At 36.9% G+C, this 16,012-nt stretch overlaps 2 protein-coding genes and 1 long non-coding RNA gene across 5 annotated transcripts in view; 1 reads left to right on the top strand and 2 right to left on the bottom strand.

Annotated features, from left to right (window-relative positions):
• The window catches only part of LOC143706822 (uncharacterized), a 458,129-nt gene that overhangs the window by 235,898 nt on the left and 206,219 nt on the right, over positions 1 to 16,012 (bottom strand). The window lies entirely within an intron of this gene.
• On the top strand, positions 8,148 to 13,695 carry cunh22orf23 (chromosome unknown C22orf23 homolog). The gene is made up of 7 exons (XM_077199060.1): positions 8,148 to 8,782; positions 8,867 to 8,944; positions 9,302 to 9,364; positions 9,457 to 9,624; positions 12,037 to 12,165; positions 12,423 to 12,523; positions 12,802 to 13,695. Exons 2-7 carry the CDS (start codon positions 8,869 to 8,871, stop codon positions 12,934 to 12,936), a joined length of 672 nt encoding a protein of 223 aa, XP_077055175.1. The 5' UTR covers positions 8,148 to 8,782; positions 8,867 to 8,868; the 3' UTR covers positions 12,937 to 13,695.
• micall1a (MICAL-like 1a) overlaps positions 12,928 to 16,012 on the bottom strand; it is a 59,255-nt gene continuing 56,170 nt past the window's right edge. For all 3 annotated transcript variants that reach the window (XM_077199057.1, XM_077199059.1, XM_077199058.1), the window contains exon 16: positions 12,928 to 15,981. In XM_077199057.1, coding sequence (XP_077055172.1) covers positions 15,857 to 15,981 — 125 coding nt within the window. In that variant the 3' untranslated portion in view covers positions 12,928 to 15,856. The remainder of the gene's footprint in view (positions 15,982 to 16,012) is intronic.

Below are 16,012 nucleotides of genomic sequence, written 5' to 3'. Positions count from 1 at the left end.
CGGAATGGGCAGCTGAGCCTTATATAGTGGAGCTCAAAGTTAAAATTAAATGTTAAAATAATTAACAGCTTGTTTCATTACATATACTAGAATAAATCCGAATTTCTTTGTTAATTCAACGGAAATGTATGACACACTCAAAGGCAGTCTCTTGCCGCCACCTAGTGGCCTAACTGTGTAACTGGACTGAGTGACAGCCTGTCTATAACACGCAGAGACGAGCAATGACCATACGGGTGAAATATCAGCAGAAAGCCTCTCGTTTGGTGAGATTACAGGATCGTAACTAACTGTTATATAACAATGATCTAACAAGCTTGTGTCAGGTTTATGTTCTGTTATACTATGTGGACCCTTATTTTGACACTGTATCTTCTGTTTACTCCACTTTCTTTTGTTTCGGTTTCATTACTGAACATGTACTAGTCTTCGTGCCTGCTGACAACAGTGTAACACTTGTATTTAGCAATAAATAAATAAATAAATAAAGATAATAAATAAAGATAATACCGCATATCCTTTTTTACAGTCTATGCGCATATCACGCCGATGAGTCACTCAAAATTACCTCATTCCTTCACCACGACAGCCCTACTTGTTTCTTATTGGCTTTTGTGACAGTACTGACGTAATCACAATCTTGCTCATCCCGATAAATATCAAACATGTTTGATATGATCGGGGCGAGCCAGATTTGTGTGAGAGCAGATAGGTGCAAGATTCGATCTGTGAACGCCTCACATTACCAGATAATCTGCGCCGAACATCGGAACCGATCGTGGTCCTCGACAAGATATTGGCCGTTTCTCAAAACCAAAAATGCAAAAAACGGACTTGTGTTCTTGGGGAGAACACTCTTGCTAGTTGTTCTTGGAAGAATGAACTTACAAGGTGACGAGCACACAGAACGCTGCTGACAGTTTGAGGCGGTGTTCTTGCTGGTTTTGCACTACACCCCCGCACAGCGCCGTCTTCAGTACCCAAACATAACAAGAATTATTGATGATAACAGCCAGGTTTTTAGCATGACTGGCCGGTTGGCTCGCTAGCTACACCCGCGTGCGCTTATGGAGATTCTTCACAACCAAAAATGTTTGAGCATATTTTCGATTCGCCATAAATTTTCGTAAAAATGGCAATATTTAAAATCTACACAGTAGATTTCTCGCATCAAATGTTCTCAGAAGTGAATTTAGTTATGAAATAGCATACGAAATTGTAGAAAAACGACTTACTGTTGTTCTGCCTTTCTGCTCCCCGCTCCTTCCTTGAATGCCGAAATGAATGCTGGGATATTTCTCAACCGTTAAAAAAAGTACGTTCTATATAGTATGAATAGGTAGTATGAATGGAGTCCGGACGTACTACATGCGCCATGTTATAATTGTCACGTGACATACGCTGCATAACAGCGCGAAAATTTAAAGAGCCCATTCATTCCACTGACTGCACCAACGTCGCGCTATGTTTTTAGTTCTGCTTTCTGTTCTCATCGGCGTTTTTACGTCGTTCGAGCTCACAACCCAGAGGAGGCGTCGGTCAGATGCTCGCAGATCACGCCTTCATCGAGAGCTTCTGCCGAGTTTCTCAAGTAACGTAAGTATCATTTATTTACCTAATACATTTTACCTCAGAAAACACACACGCCTATGAACAATGACAGGTGTCGATTTTCGGCAAAGAAAAAGCTATTTATTTGCTTGTGATATTACCATTAATGAATAAAAATGAATGAATCAATAGAGATACATATGCATGTGTGTCTGTGTGTATCTATTGATTCATTAATTAGATATAAAAGCCTCAATGTGCCATCTTAAATTTTCTTCTAGAATTATAATTATCAAGCTTGTGTATGTATATATATATATATATATATATATATATATATATATATATACATACCAGACATATTCAAATACATCATGCATAAGAAATGGATCATAAACATAAATATACATTTTTATAATTAAAGCCGACACAGGAAACAAGTGTCTAGTTGATGCAAATTGTATTCTACATTAAAACTATATAAACATTTACAGATTGTAAACCCTACAACCTACTGCCACCTAAATGCTGTTGTGCCAATTCTTCAGCTGTATTTTGAAGATGGAGCTGACCTCCGCCCCAACCTCCGACTTTCACGGCAGTCCATCCAGTCCTTGATTGCTGCAGTGAAAGCAGATTGCAACCATGGCTGGGAAAAGGACGTCGAGGTGCTGGTCTTCCTTTACTGGCTGGCCCATGCAGCATCGTACCGGGTAGTCTCACTTGCCTTTGACATAGGGGTGGAACGGTACATGTATTCGTATTGAACCGAATCGGTACGGGCGTCACGGTTCGGTGCACGAATTTACACGGAGAATACACGGTATAAAAACAAATAAAACTCTAAATAGCGATAAATTTCGCTCAATTCGCGTTTGGTCTGAACGCTGCATAATGAACTGACTGCCATGTCAATATTGCAATGCTGAAGTGTGTGTGTGCGCGCGCGAGAGAGGGAGAGGCGCGGACGCGATCGAACTGTGTGTGTGTGTGTGAGAGAGAGAGAGAGAGAGAGAGAGAGAGGCGCGAGCGCGATCGAACTGTGTGTGTGTGTGTGTGTGTGTGAGAGAGAGAGAGAGAGGCGCGAGCGCGATCGAACTGTGTGTGTGTGCGCGCGAGGGAGGGAGAGCAGCGGGCGCGATCGAACCGTGTGTGTGTGTGTGTGTGTGTGTGTGTGTGAGTGAGTGAGTGAGAGAGAGAGGCGCGGGCGCGATCGAACAGTGGAAACATAAAAACATACTCTGCAGTTTGAATGATGTCCTGTATGAACAAAATGACAAAGTGTTTACATATATTTGTGTACACTCGCAATAAAACACAACATTGTGCTTTTGTCTCACTCTAAACTCTTGTCAAACTGTAACCTACAACTGTCACCCAACCAAAATCGTACACACACACGCAGTAGTATTATTTTTTACGGAAAACAATTATTTATAATTCAGATGAGAATAAAGTTAGGGTTAATTAAAATTAAGGAAAACAAATATATTGATCTGAAATATAGCAAATTAATTTTAAATTCATTCAGGTACAATTACCAAACATATCGCAAGGTCTTTTTGTCTTTTTGTTAATTCTATTAATAAACTAACTGAATTATATACAACTATTGTCAGTGCACTACATGTAATAAACTGGTTCTATGCCTTTATTAATTAAACTTATTAAAAAATACAAGGCTTAAGACATTTATAAAAATACCTTCTGCATTTTTGTTTTGCTTTTCACTCCATTGTACCGAAATCGTACCGAACCGTGATGTCTGAACCGAGGTATGAACCGAACCGTGACTTCTGTGTACCGTTCCACCCCTACTTTGACATCCCGAAGTCTACTGTGCACGATATTGTGCACAGAATAAGCAAGGCAGTCATCGCCATTATCACATATTTGAGCTTAATGTTTTACAAATTATTTTCTTCAAGTGGAAATCTAAATATTCTCCAAAGCATAAAGTCCTCATCTTGTACACATGCATTGAAAGAAATGTATTGAATTATTTTAAAGTGATGCCCTACAAATGAGATTGCTATTATCAAAGTCCCTTTAGATCTTTTAGAAACCTATGAAAGTTACCTTACTGAAGCTGCTGAAGTTCATTGTCTTTCCTCATGATGACACCATAATAAAAATGTTTTAATACGTTTCCTTTTGATGGTGCTTTAAACTCTATTATACTACTTTTTGCCAAAGTTATGCGATTTTGTTTTAGGCTTTCTATTCTGTATCCATTTAAAAGTTAAATAATACACAAAAATAAAGCACACAAAACACTTTTTAATTATTAACTACTAAACTAAAACTTGCTAAAACAGCATGACACAGTGAACTTACTAACAAAAAAATTAAAAGAAGAGTGTGTATCATTTGATTTCTTTATTAATATTATTTTTTAGCAATTATTTCTAACAGCTGAAGAAATCTTTCCTCTCTCTCTTTTGTCTCCCTTTCTCTCTCTCTCTCACTTCTCTGTCTCTTCTTTCTTCTCTTTCTCTGGCCTCCTGTTCAGGCTCTCGTCGCTCTCTTTCTTTTCTTTCCTCCTTTTCCTTTTTCTTTTTGTCTTGTATACTTACTCAAAACCTTTGATTGCTGCATTTCTTTTCCCTGTGAAGAGGGCTTCATTAGCCACTCTCCACTCAATTAGAACACGGGTGTGTTCATCAGCCCCTGCAAAATCAACACAGAATTTAACATGTGATAAACTATGGTCAATCTATTAATGTTACATTGACAAGTTGAGGTACACTTGATAACAGTAGCTTGCTATGTAGCCAACAAATATTTTCATAATATCAACACTGGTAAAGGAGAAATAAAATCGTTTCAATTTACTGACGTTTTGTAACTATCTCATTAAACTGCTAAACAACGAACATATTTGTTTAAAGAAAACAGTGTTAGCTAGCTGAATAAACATTAGCTTGGTCTATTCCGTAATGATGATAAAACTATACTTTTTCTGAATTGTCTGGAAAAGGACACCCTCTATTTACATTATTTAAACTTTTAACAAGTCAATCGTTTACTTATATGATGTTAAAAGATACAATTTAACCACAAAGAAAGAAAAATGTGTTCTGAAGTACTTACACTTGAAAACAGCCGCGTCTCCGGTTTCCGCCATTTTTCAAATATAACGACGACAACTCCGCTCCCGTGGCATCATGGGATAGTAAAGTGTCCATCGTATGCGCACTTCAGAATCTCGCCGGAAGTAGTACGTCATCCGGGTACTTTTCGCCTACTGTTTTTCGAATTCTATGATTTCGGACATACTACTCTGCTCGCGTACTGTTTTTCGCATACTATATAGTAGGGAAGTACGCGATTTCGGACGCAGCCTATGTATTAACCCAAAAGAGTAGGCGAGAATTACCTGGGTGACGTACCAATTATCGCGAGATTTGGACTTAAGTGCGTTCGAATGTGCCTACTTTCCTACTATATAGTAGGCGAAAACAGTACGTGAAGGAAGCAGTACGTTCGAAACATCAGTATTCATAAAAGAGTAGGGGAGAAGTTCCCGGATGGCTTACTGCTTCCGACCCGATTTTTGAGTGCTCAACCGATGGATACTCTTCTATCCCAGGAGGCCACGCGAGAGCATACGTCATTATCAAACATCACGGAGATCAGCGACGCCGGGGGTTTTCAAATGTGAGTAAACACGTCGGTTCCTTATGTGTTAAACTACAATAGAGTAGACGTTTTAACTGTTGAAGGTGTAAAGTAGTTAGACAGTATAGTATAGTTGTGATTTTGCTGTAAAAACATGTTTTGTATAGCTAACAGGGGAGCTCTAAGCACACGTAACGTCTATAAAGTGGATTTACATAACCATATACATCTTAAACACGCTTATTTAAAATGTCTATTTACATCTGAAAGGAAAATATTGTAAGTATTGACATATTGCAGATGAGCACATCACAACATGAAAAAGACATCTGAGTGATGTATGTGTGGCATTCAGTGTTGGGAAAAGTTACTTTTAAAAGTAATGCATTACAATATTGCGTTACTCCCCAAAAAAGTAACTAAGTACGTTACTTAGTTACTTTTTATGGAAAGTAATGCATTACATTACTTTTGCGTTACTTTTTCTCACCTCTCACGCATGGGCTTGTTTGTTTGTTTTTTAATAACAGCTAAAACAATCTATTTTTGCCAATTGTTAAGGCCCTTTTACATCAAAAGTTAAATGAATAAGCCTAAAGCTGAAGGAAATGCATATTTACTACTGTACAGTAGAGGGCGCCGCTCAAACAAACCTTTCAGCTGCTGCTGTTCTTGATTAAATAACAATAGGATACAGGAGAAGGAAGTTCAACACTCTTATTTCTAAACCTAATCTAAAGTCATTTTTGCTTATTAGTATGGTTGAATTAGATCATTGTAGGTCAGCAGCAAAGACATTGGTTAATAAAGTGAGATTAAATACACAAAGTATATTTGTGTAATTTAACATAGTTAATTATAAAACTTTTGCACAAAATTCTGAGATTGCACTTGGCTGTTTTTATTCATTTTGAGGAATACTGAATGTTTTTGTGCAAGTGAGATGAGTAAATGCATGTTCAATGCAAACGCACACAACACCTCACTTTATTTCTCTCAACATGGGGACAGGAGAGCTGTCAGTCAATAAATGTGAAAAAGTAACTAGCGTTACTTATTTGAAAAAGTAACTCAGATATTTTATTGTAAATTGAAAAAGTAATGCGTTACTTTACTAGTTACTTGAAAAAGTAATCTGATTACGTAACTCAAGTTACTTGTAATAAGTTACCCCCAACACTGGTGGCATTATCATCGGATAGGATAACGTTAATTCACTGTTGTCAACACTGTTGACATTAGACTAATGTGCTGTAAATAAGGTAAATAAACAAATCTATAAAGTAACTAAACATGTTTTTATTCAGACTGGTGTGAGCACTGAGGATGAGGAGCCCAGAGCTGAATCCTGGAAACGGTGCCATGGATGAGACTGTCATAAGATCTCTCCATCTGCCCTTATCGCCTCAGACTGTGAAGCGCAGCGCAGCAACAAGCTCCGGCACGAAGGCACGGTCACCTCTGGTGAATTCATCAGAATAAAGCCGCAGAATGGGAACCGCTGTGTTGAGATGGCAGTAGGATGTGGGCTTCAGCGCCCAAATACATGCTTGTAATTTGAATAAAGATTTGTTTCATGTGCATGCATTTGTTTATTGTGTGATGGTTACTTTTATTTGTTCTTTTACTCATTTATTCATGTTTCTTATTGTTGTCAGAATATAAAATATAATTATTTAATGTATGCATTAATTCATTGCTTGACTGACAATTGAGATGTTCACGTGTATTCGTGCATAACTCATATGACAAAACAAATTACATTTTGCTTGTTTTATTAAATTATATCATTTTTAGTATATAAAAAAAGGTAATATAATTAAGTATTGGTCAGCATTTAATATTATTTTGTTTAAGTTTTGGGGTGGGCTAACAATGCAATTCATTCTGAGGTAATATTAATTTTTTATGAGCGATACTTGCATTTTTCGAGTATAAAGTCAACAGTTTCTCCAAAGGAGATCTTCGAGCAGCGGCCCGTCTCCTTGTGCACTGCAGACAGTAAACGCAGAGGAAAACTGTTCTAGGTTGTGCTGTCGAGTTACTGATGTTATGAAGTGTTAGTGCACCTGTCGCTCATATAATTTAAACTTATAAACTTATTACATAAAGATCATGGAAAGATATAGTTGTATCTAACAATGAACAATCATAATGACAAAACAGAAAACATAAAGATCATTGGTTTGTGTACATCATAATATGATATTTATACACAGGAAAAAGAACAATAACAAGGCTAAATATCTTTAAATATAAATAGTTCTTCATAATACATTAAAAAATAGTTTTTTGTTATTGTCTGAGGGATGAAACGAGAGGTAAATTCATCAAGAAAAGAGGAAAACTTGAAGGAGAAACTTTTTGGGTATAAAATAAAGAAATTAACAACATATTCAAGAGATAACGATTTTGGGGTTTCTTAAAAAATCGTTATAAGGAACTGTGGGTCACATTAGAAGGGTTTAAAATATAACAACTTAAATCAACCCTAAATGTATTCACAAAATAAATTGGCAGCTGTTTCTTCAACAATACCACAAAATGAGCAAGTTTCATCAATATCAAGATATTTACAGATAGATGAATTAAACGTGTCGTTCATCTTTTAAGTTGTTGCGTTTGTGATAACATGTCGTAGGTCACATGATAACGTCAACACGGCGGATGATGTCCTGATCGCATTCATACTCAACGAGATTTGGCTATAAAGTACCTACTCTTTTAGCGCTCGTTAAGTAAGTACTCATTGAAATTAAGTACCTACTCATTGAGTATGCGGTTTGGAACGCAGCCACAAGTTACCAACCGATGCAGCGTGATTTTTTTTCCCAAACCACTTCAGCGGAAATCCCGCCCTGCAGCCGATTTCATTGGTTTAGGTTACAGTGACGGGTAGGTTTAGGGATCAGTGTTTGGTGTAGGCAATCAGTACAGTGATTGACATGACCAATGAAAACTTTAGAATCGGCTGCAGGGCGGGATTTCCGCTGAAGTGGTTTGGGAAAAAAAATCACGAACCGATGCATCCTCGGTAAAATGGGCGTGTCAAGAACACTTCCGGGATTTTTAACCGTTCTTGCCAAAATGCAAACTTGTGTATTGAGACAGTACTTGGGCAGCGACTGATGACGTTTCACAAGTCCACAAGAACACAAGTACAGACAAGAACGCATATTGAGAAACGCCATTTTCTCCGATTCTCGGGAGGGGTAAATCGGGCGTAAATCGGCCTAAAACTCCTGTAATGTGAGCCAGGCATTAACGCGGACAAACAGTGAGTGTTCACGCGGTCAAATTTCACGCGTTTCGTTTAAAGACTATTGGCCCCGTTTGCGTTCCATACAGCACCGTTAGGCGATTGGATCTTCGCCTGAAACGTCACACATTGTAAACAACTCAGGATCGAAACCACCTGACGGATAACGTTAATAGGGAGCTTTGTTAAACATTGAATCAGATCTAAATCTTGTGGATTTATCATCTCGAAAGCAACTCTAAACACCCTAAAACATAAAGTGTTTGTTCAGCTTTCTTTGTTAGACTGGTGTTTTTATATGTTTTGCGTGTGTTCCCATAGGAACCACTTTGCTGCTTTTGCGTTTGTAACGTGAGTAACCTTAAACATTTGACGAACAAAATAGTTCAGCTTTCTTGATTTATGACAAAAAAGTAAAGTGTGTTTGTTTTGCAGGAATGATGGCCAGCGGATCAAAATATACGGAGTCCAGAGTCACTAACTACAGAAAAGAGACACGGCAGTTAATACAATGTATGTATGTGTATGTGTGTGTGTGTGTGTGAGTGTGTGTGTGAGTGTACTGTGTACATGTTTTTCTATGCCGGTGGGGACTTCAACCTGAATGCTCGGGGACTCGTCATGAGGAAACAAGCTTATAAATTACATAGAAGTAATTTTTTGTTTTGTTTTTTTACATGTAAAAAGGCAGACAGTTTTCTGTGATGGGTAGGTTTAGTGTAAGGGGATAGAATATTCAGTTAGTACAGTATAAAAACCATTAAGCCTATAGAGAGTCCCCGTAAACCATATATTTGTGTATGTGTGAGCATGTTCCAACAATCATGCATATCTTGTTCTCATCTGTGGGTTTGTTTTGTTTTGTTATAGTAATGATGCAAAAGTCTGGTCTAACTGACTTTCAACAGACACAAATCAATAATCAGCTGAAAAGTGAGTTCAGGTGACATATGTTATAATATCCTATTACAATTGTCCTGGCAATTGTATGCCCATTAACAATCTTTTTGTGTTTGTTTGATCAGATGGGGGTGCTCTTCCACTAATGTTTACAGTTGAGCAGAAAAAAGTGCAGTCAGAGCCCAGTGTTTCCAGAGTGACCTCACTGATGGGTCACCAGCTGAGGCGTAGTGCAGAAAGATGTAGTGCTGGAGATAATTACAGACGAGAAAAGTTTCAGCCTAGTGCAACATGTAAGTGCAAAAAAAATTATATTTCCCTATACTATATTCTTTATCACCAAATTCTTACTCATCCTCGCTGCTATTTTTTCCCATTACATTTATACAATTAGCAGACACTTTTATCCAAAGAGACTTACAAATGAGAACAATAGAAGCAGTGAAACTAACAATAGGACAACAATATGCAAGGGCTATGACCCCTCCAAGGTTTAATCTAACTTAGTACATGTAAATTTTTTTTTACGATAATATAGAATAGAAGATAAAGTGTTAGTACTAATGGATTAGGTGTTGCCGAAAAAGATGTGTCTTCAGCCGTTTCTTGAAAATGGCCACGGACTCAGCAGCTCTGGTTGAGTTAGGCAGATCATAGAGCAGAGCAGAGCCAGTGGTTGTTCTGTAGGCAAAAGTCAGTGACTTGAATTTGATGCGAGCGGCAAATGGCAACCAGTGCAGTTTTGTGAGGGGAGTAGTGACGTGTGCCCTCTTCAGCTCGTTAAAGGCCACTCTAGCTGCAGCATTTTGGATCAGTTGCAGAGGTTTGATAGTGCAAGCTGGAAGACCTGTCAGGAGAGCATTACAATAGTCTTGTCTGGATAGAACAAGTGTTTGGACAAGGAGTTGTGTAGCATGCTCTGATAGGAAGGGCCTGATCCTCCTAATGTTGTACAAGGCAAGTATGCAGGACTGGGCAGTTCTAGCAATGTGGTCTGTAAAGTTCAATTGACCATCAATCACGACTCAAAGGTTCCTGGCTGACCTTGATGGAGTTATGGATGACGAACCTAGCTGAATGGAGAAGTTGTGGTGTAGTGTTGGGTTGGACGGGACCACAAGCAGCTCTGTCTTCGCAAGGTTTAGTTGAAGGTGGTGGTCCTTCATCCAGCCAGAAATGTCTGTCAGGCAGGCTAAGATGCGAGCAGCTACCATCAGATCATCAGGCTGGAATGAGAGGTAGAGTTGTGTGTCATCAGCGTAGCAGTGATAGGAAAAGCCATGTTTCTGGATCACAGATCCTAGTGATGCCATGTAGATGATGAAGAGAAGTGGTCCAAGCACTGAGCCCTGAGGCACCCCAGTAGCTAGATGTTGGGTCTTAGACACCTCACCCCTCCACAACACCCTAAAGGACCTACCTGAGTGGTAAGATTTGAACCATTGGAGTGCGGTTCCCGAGATGCCCTTCGTCTTTAGGATTGACAGAAGGATTAGATTAATTAAATTGCATTAGATTCTCAAATGCATGTATGCAGCCCTGTGCTCTACTACACTACTCATGTAAACGCATTTGCATTGATCTGAACTTCACTGTCACTTATTATTTCAATATAAGTTAATACAGAAATCATAACTCCTCTTTAAACAACTTGATATAGTGTACTACTTTACCAGTATGCTTCTGGTAAAGTGGGGCAGAAGGGAAAAAAATCTATTCGTTCATTCACCTTCATCAGGCTTACATAAAGCCACAGCATTTATGTGAGAGAAACTTAGCCCAAGATAATTAACCCTTTAAGCCCTGAAGGCATTTTTAGTTTTTTCTGAATGACAAACTTTTTAAAATAAAAAGTAAAAATTCATAACTCCAAAACGATAGCAAGGAGAGTCAAAAGGTAAATTTTGTTTGATAGAAAACTTAAGTGGGCTCAAAGACCAAGGTATCCTTTTTGTTTAGCCCTTGACACCCTGAAGGCATTTTTTAAATTGTTGTTCCTCCATTGTATCTCGTGATCAACACAATGTATTATGTTGATTTTGGACTCATTTCAATCGGGAACATCCATACTATTATTTATTATTATCCATACTATATATTACGGTGCATGTTTCTTAAAATTACAAGCGTAAATGCCAAGTGAAAGCTAAGTTTGATTTTACTTAGCTACATGTGTGCCTGTGGGCTTTTATGCTATAACTTTCTATAACTATCTTTTATTATTATGAGTTCTTTTAAATTGTGAATATCTTCTGTAAATAATGATGTGCCATTTTCCACGATCGGAGCATGTTTCATGAAGTTAAGAGTGAAAACGTGACATAAATGCTGCATCTGTATATTATTTACATATGAGTCTTGCGAGGCTTCACATACAAAAACTTCCTCAAGTTTAGTAAAAAAAACCCAAAAATTATGCTTGTACTTGATTCTACTCCATTAGAGCTTTCAATGACACATTACAATCTGAGCTGTATGATGTTTTTGACAATATTACAGTACATAGTACAAAAAAGTTTTTTGGTTTATAATACAGCATCCATGCTCATCATCAGTGTGAGCTATCAAGTGTAGTTTAATATCTGTATATAGTACATATTTCAGCCTACATTAATTAATTGAACCTGTGTTTGTTGCAGAAGTCTTTACAAGTGTAACAACAAAGATCTTTCCATCCTTCTCTGCTGATTCTTCTCTCTTTCTAGGGGATCTGGAGAAAGAGAAGATAAGGCTACAAAATGTTCTTTCTACTGGTAAAAAGGATGCTGGGCCAACTCACTCCCAAAGAGACTCCACAGAAAGAAGAGGGCAACAGATAGACAGATTCCAAGAGGGTGAGACATGCAGTTGCTGTTCATTTCTCGTCTGAGTGATCTTATTTCAATGATACTGATTGTATATTGAATTATTTAAAAAAAAAATTGTATTAGAAGTTCTATTTATGTACTTTTTATTTCAGTTTATTAATCATAATTTAGAGGGAGACAGGGAGAGTCATGTTTACAGAGACACTTTAATGACCTTGATAAGGAGCTCAGTAGTATACACATCAACATGAAAACTATAATTAAATGTAATTTCTTACCAAAAGTTCTGGATGAGATTGAGGACAGAAGGCAGTTTTTAGAGGAGATGATGGCATTGGGAAAAGGTGACCAATACCAGCACCTCATCAACATAGAGATCTCTCAGGTGAGAATACAAACTCATAACAGCCAATACTCTCATGCAATGTCACCAGCCATCATCAGTTTTTAAATGTGACTAGACCCACAGTTTCAGCCTAATAACCTGAGAAATTAGGAAGTTATTTATGAATGTTTTATAGCACCATAGGGAAATGTCCTGTTTTTTAATCACATTTTTTATGTATATTTATATTTTTGTTTGTTATTAGCTGTTTCTTAGCTAAACTAAAGCTATTTTGTTCTAAACTCTCCAGTGTTAATTGTATGATATTTTTCTGACAGAAAATCTGTGCACTTGAAGAGATTGACAGGAAACACAGTGAAGAACTAAGGACCCTCAATTTAAATGGAAAAGAGGAACTACAAAGCAAAGAGAGGGATGGAGAAAGAGAAGGTGATAATATAAGGCCGTGTTAGACAAGTCATTTTATTTTTGATGCCCTCCATCCTAAAAGCACTGACTGTTTCAGAGACAACGAAAAGCCCTTGGGGTTGATCAGGCACACATATTTACAGGCACACACAACCACTTTGACCATACAATTACAATACTAAAATATGATAAATACAAGGATGAGAATGAGAGGACATATACATAAATTAAACAGATTAAAGGCACTCTTTCAGAAATACACTCCTGCTTGGGTTTACAGAGATTAAGGCCCAACACACAACATGCGACATTCTACAGTGAACATTTTGAAATTATTTAACTAAAGCTTAATATTGCATGTTGCTTTAAAGAGTGAGGAACATCTATTATTGTATAACATATGCCTACAGTTACCGTTTGTGTGAGTTACAGTCTTTTTTGTTTAAATTTAAATAGTTTAGACTTATTTTAATGTTATCTCTCATTTTAATGTTTATCTGTCACCGATGATTCTAGGTGCAGATTTGTGTGGTAACTGTAACAAGCTTAATGACATTTCAGAGGGTTATTAGATACATTTACAAGTTTGATTTTGTAACACTGTAGGTAGGTACAGTATGTTAAAGTATGTTAAGTATGTTAAAAAATCTGCTTCTGAATTTCTGCTATGAACTAATATTCTGTCAGCTAATACCATAAACATTGAGTGTTGTAACAATATCTTTGAACAATCTTTTCAACATGATTTTTTCAATATTAATCTGTTAAATATTAATCATATTAAATACACTGGTTGACCAAAACATCTAGAATTGGATCATTATTGCAGTGATCAATAAATTTCTGGCATGTTATATGTTTGGTAACAATTATTTTATCTCCAACTAATACAATGTATCTTTTAATTTCTTAAGAGAAGATCCCATCGCCCCATGGCCATATTCCAGGATGACAATTGCAAGAATTATTGGGCTCAAACTGTGAAAGAGTGGTTCAGGAAGCTTGAGGAATTATTTTCACAAATCATTTGGCCATCTGACCATAACCTCATCGAAAGTCTTTGGGTGTGCTGGAGTAGAGAGTGTTTTGACTGTCAATACACAATCTCAGCCAAACATTAATGCATCTCTTGATGGAAATAAATCTTATGTTGCATAAGGCTGTCAAAACAATGCCATGACAAATGTAGGCTGAGATTAAATTTAAAGGCTGTCCCACAAAATACCTTTTTAGCCAATCAGTCTATGAATCCCAGACTGAGATTCGATCATACTTTTAAAATGAATATGTATATAAAAAATATTGTCCAGGGAAGGGTTGCACCAGCTGTTCGTAAGTTCTTATTTAAATTCCTTAAACATAAATTGCACAGTAACTACTAGTTAGTTTTTAACTAATTCTGTACTTTTTGTAATTTTGTTCTAAAAGCAGGAGACAGTAAGTTGTAAGCTAGTCATAAAGTAATGCATCGTCCCATTATATGAAAATTACCTTCAATGTTCCAATAGTGAATTTCAGTTTATCATATTTAAGTTGATTCTAACTCAAGTATCGCCTCAATTAACTAATGGTAATGTTTCCATTTAAATACAATGTTAAATCACAAAATAACAGGCATTTTTTACGTAAATAATATTATAAATAACATTGTAAATACAAATAACAAATTAATGAGAAGCAATACATAAATACAAATGCAAAAAAACTAAACACAAACAAATTACATTTCGGCACAGAGCGATACACACAGAGGTGCACTTTTTAGATCAGGTTCATGTTGTAGAGCTCCAAGTAATTTTTTCACAATGTTCACTTTCTTAAAAAATTGAACAAATGTAAACGTCAACAAGGATTGAATTCTGTCAGATAAAGCACGAGTTCATTGATGCAATTCAATCAATCAGCTATTTTCTTCCAATCGTTACACCTATTCGGAGGCTTTTGTAAATTTTAGTGTACTAAAGATTACAAACATATGTAGTTACATTTTATGGTGCAATGCTCAAATACTGTGATTTAATACTGTGCAAATTTAGTGCCTATTTACAACTAGGCTTTTTTTAATTAAGCACAGCTGGTGCAACCGGACACAGGCAGATAAAAATATGATATGCATCTATAATCCTCATTCTGAATCCCATATAAATAATCTCAACATAATATAATTTTCCCCAGCACTAATATAAACTGCAAGCTTAATAATTTCTGCTTTCATCTCAGCAAGACTTCTATAATTACTTATGAAAGGGCTGGATGGGGCCTGAAAAGTTTCTACAAATGTCAAACTACAAATAGAGAAATAGCAGTACATCTATGCAAAATATAAATGTATAAAATCAGATTAAATTAGGATTAAAAACTGTTGAGCTTCCTCTGACTGTTAAAATGAGTTTAAAGAAGGATATATGTGAAACTTTCTGAGGGTTATTTTGGACTCAATATCATTTCAATCACATGTCAATCACAATCAGTATCAGCTTTCTGTAACTTCAAATTGTACAGATTATAGTAAGATTATATAGTGGCTGAGCCTTTCAAGAGATAGTCATAAGAACTTTGATCAAGACTGTTCAGTTTTCACTCCTATATACCGCAGTATCGTATATCGTGTAGTACAGGGGTCACCAACCCTGCTCCTGGAGAGCTACTGTCCTGCAGATTTTAGCTCCAACCCCAATCATACACACCTGGACCAGCTAATCAAGCTGTTCAGGGTTACTTGATAATTACATGCATGTGTGTTGGAACAGGGTTGGAACTGAAGTCTGCATGACAGTCGCTCTCCAGGAGCAGGGTTGGTGATCCCTGGTGTAGTATATCAGTTCAGCTGCTACTACCTTAAATTTAACGTAATTGACTCTGTTTTATAGCAATGTAATCAAAAGCAATAATTAGACACAAGTAAATATTTTAAATACTTTTTTTTTCTCCCTCTCTCTCTCTCTCCCTCAGTCAGTTCATTCTTCAACTGTTCTCTTTTCGGGGACTGTTGTCCTTTACTCCTTCATTCTTGGTGCTCAGTCTCTTCAAAACCTTCATGGGCTTAAATTTCCCTGCTTTCTTCTTCTGCTCACCGTGTCCATGAAAATCTGACCAAAAAAAAAAAAAGAAATAGAAGAA

Source organism: Siphateles boraxobius, unplaced genomic scaffold, assembly GCF_051911475.1.
Source record: "Siphateles boraxobius isolate OS27281-9 unplaced genomic scaffold, OSU_SipBor_1 41, whole genome shotgun sequence".
NCBI lineage: Eukaryota > Metazoa > Chordata > Actinopteri > Cypriniformes > Leuciscidae > Siphateles > Siphateles boraxobius.
This window is presented reverse-complemented; position numbering and strand designations above follow the sequence as displayed.

Excerpts from the sequence above, each read along its gene's own strand:
- cunh22orf23 (XM_077199060.1), top strand. The coding sequence starts at position 8,869 with ATGATGGCCAGCGGATCAAAATATACGGAGTCCAGAGTCACTAACTAC. Across the intron at positions 8,945-9,301 it reads GACACGGCAGTTAATACAAT|TAATGATGCAAAAGTCTGGT; the intron begins GTATGTATGTGT and ends GTTTTGTTATAG. Across the intron at positions 12,524-12,801 it reads TCAACATAGAGATCTCTCAG|AAAATCTGTGCACTTGAAGA; the intron begins GTGAGAATACAA and ends TTTTTCTGACAG.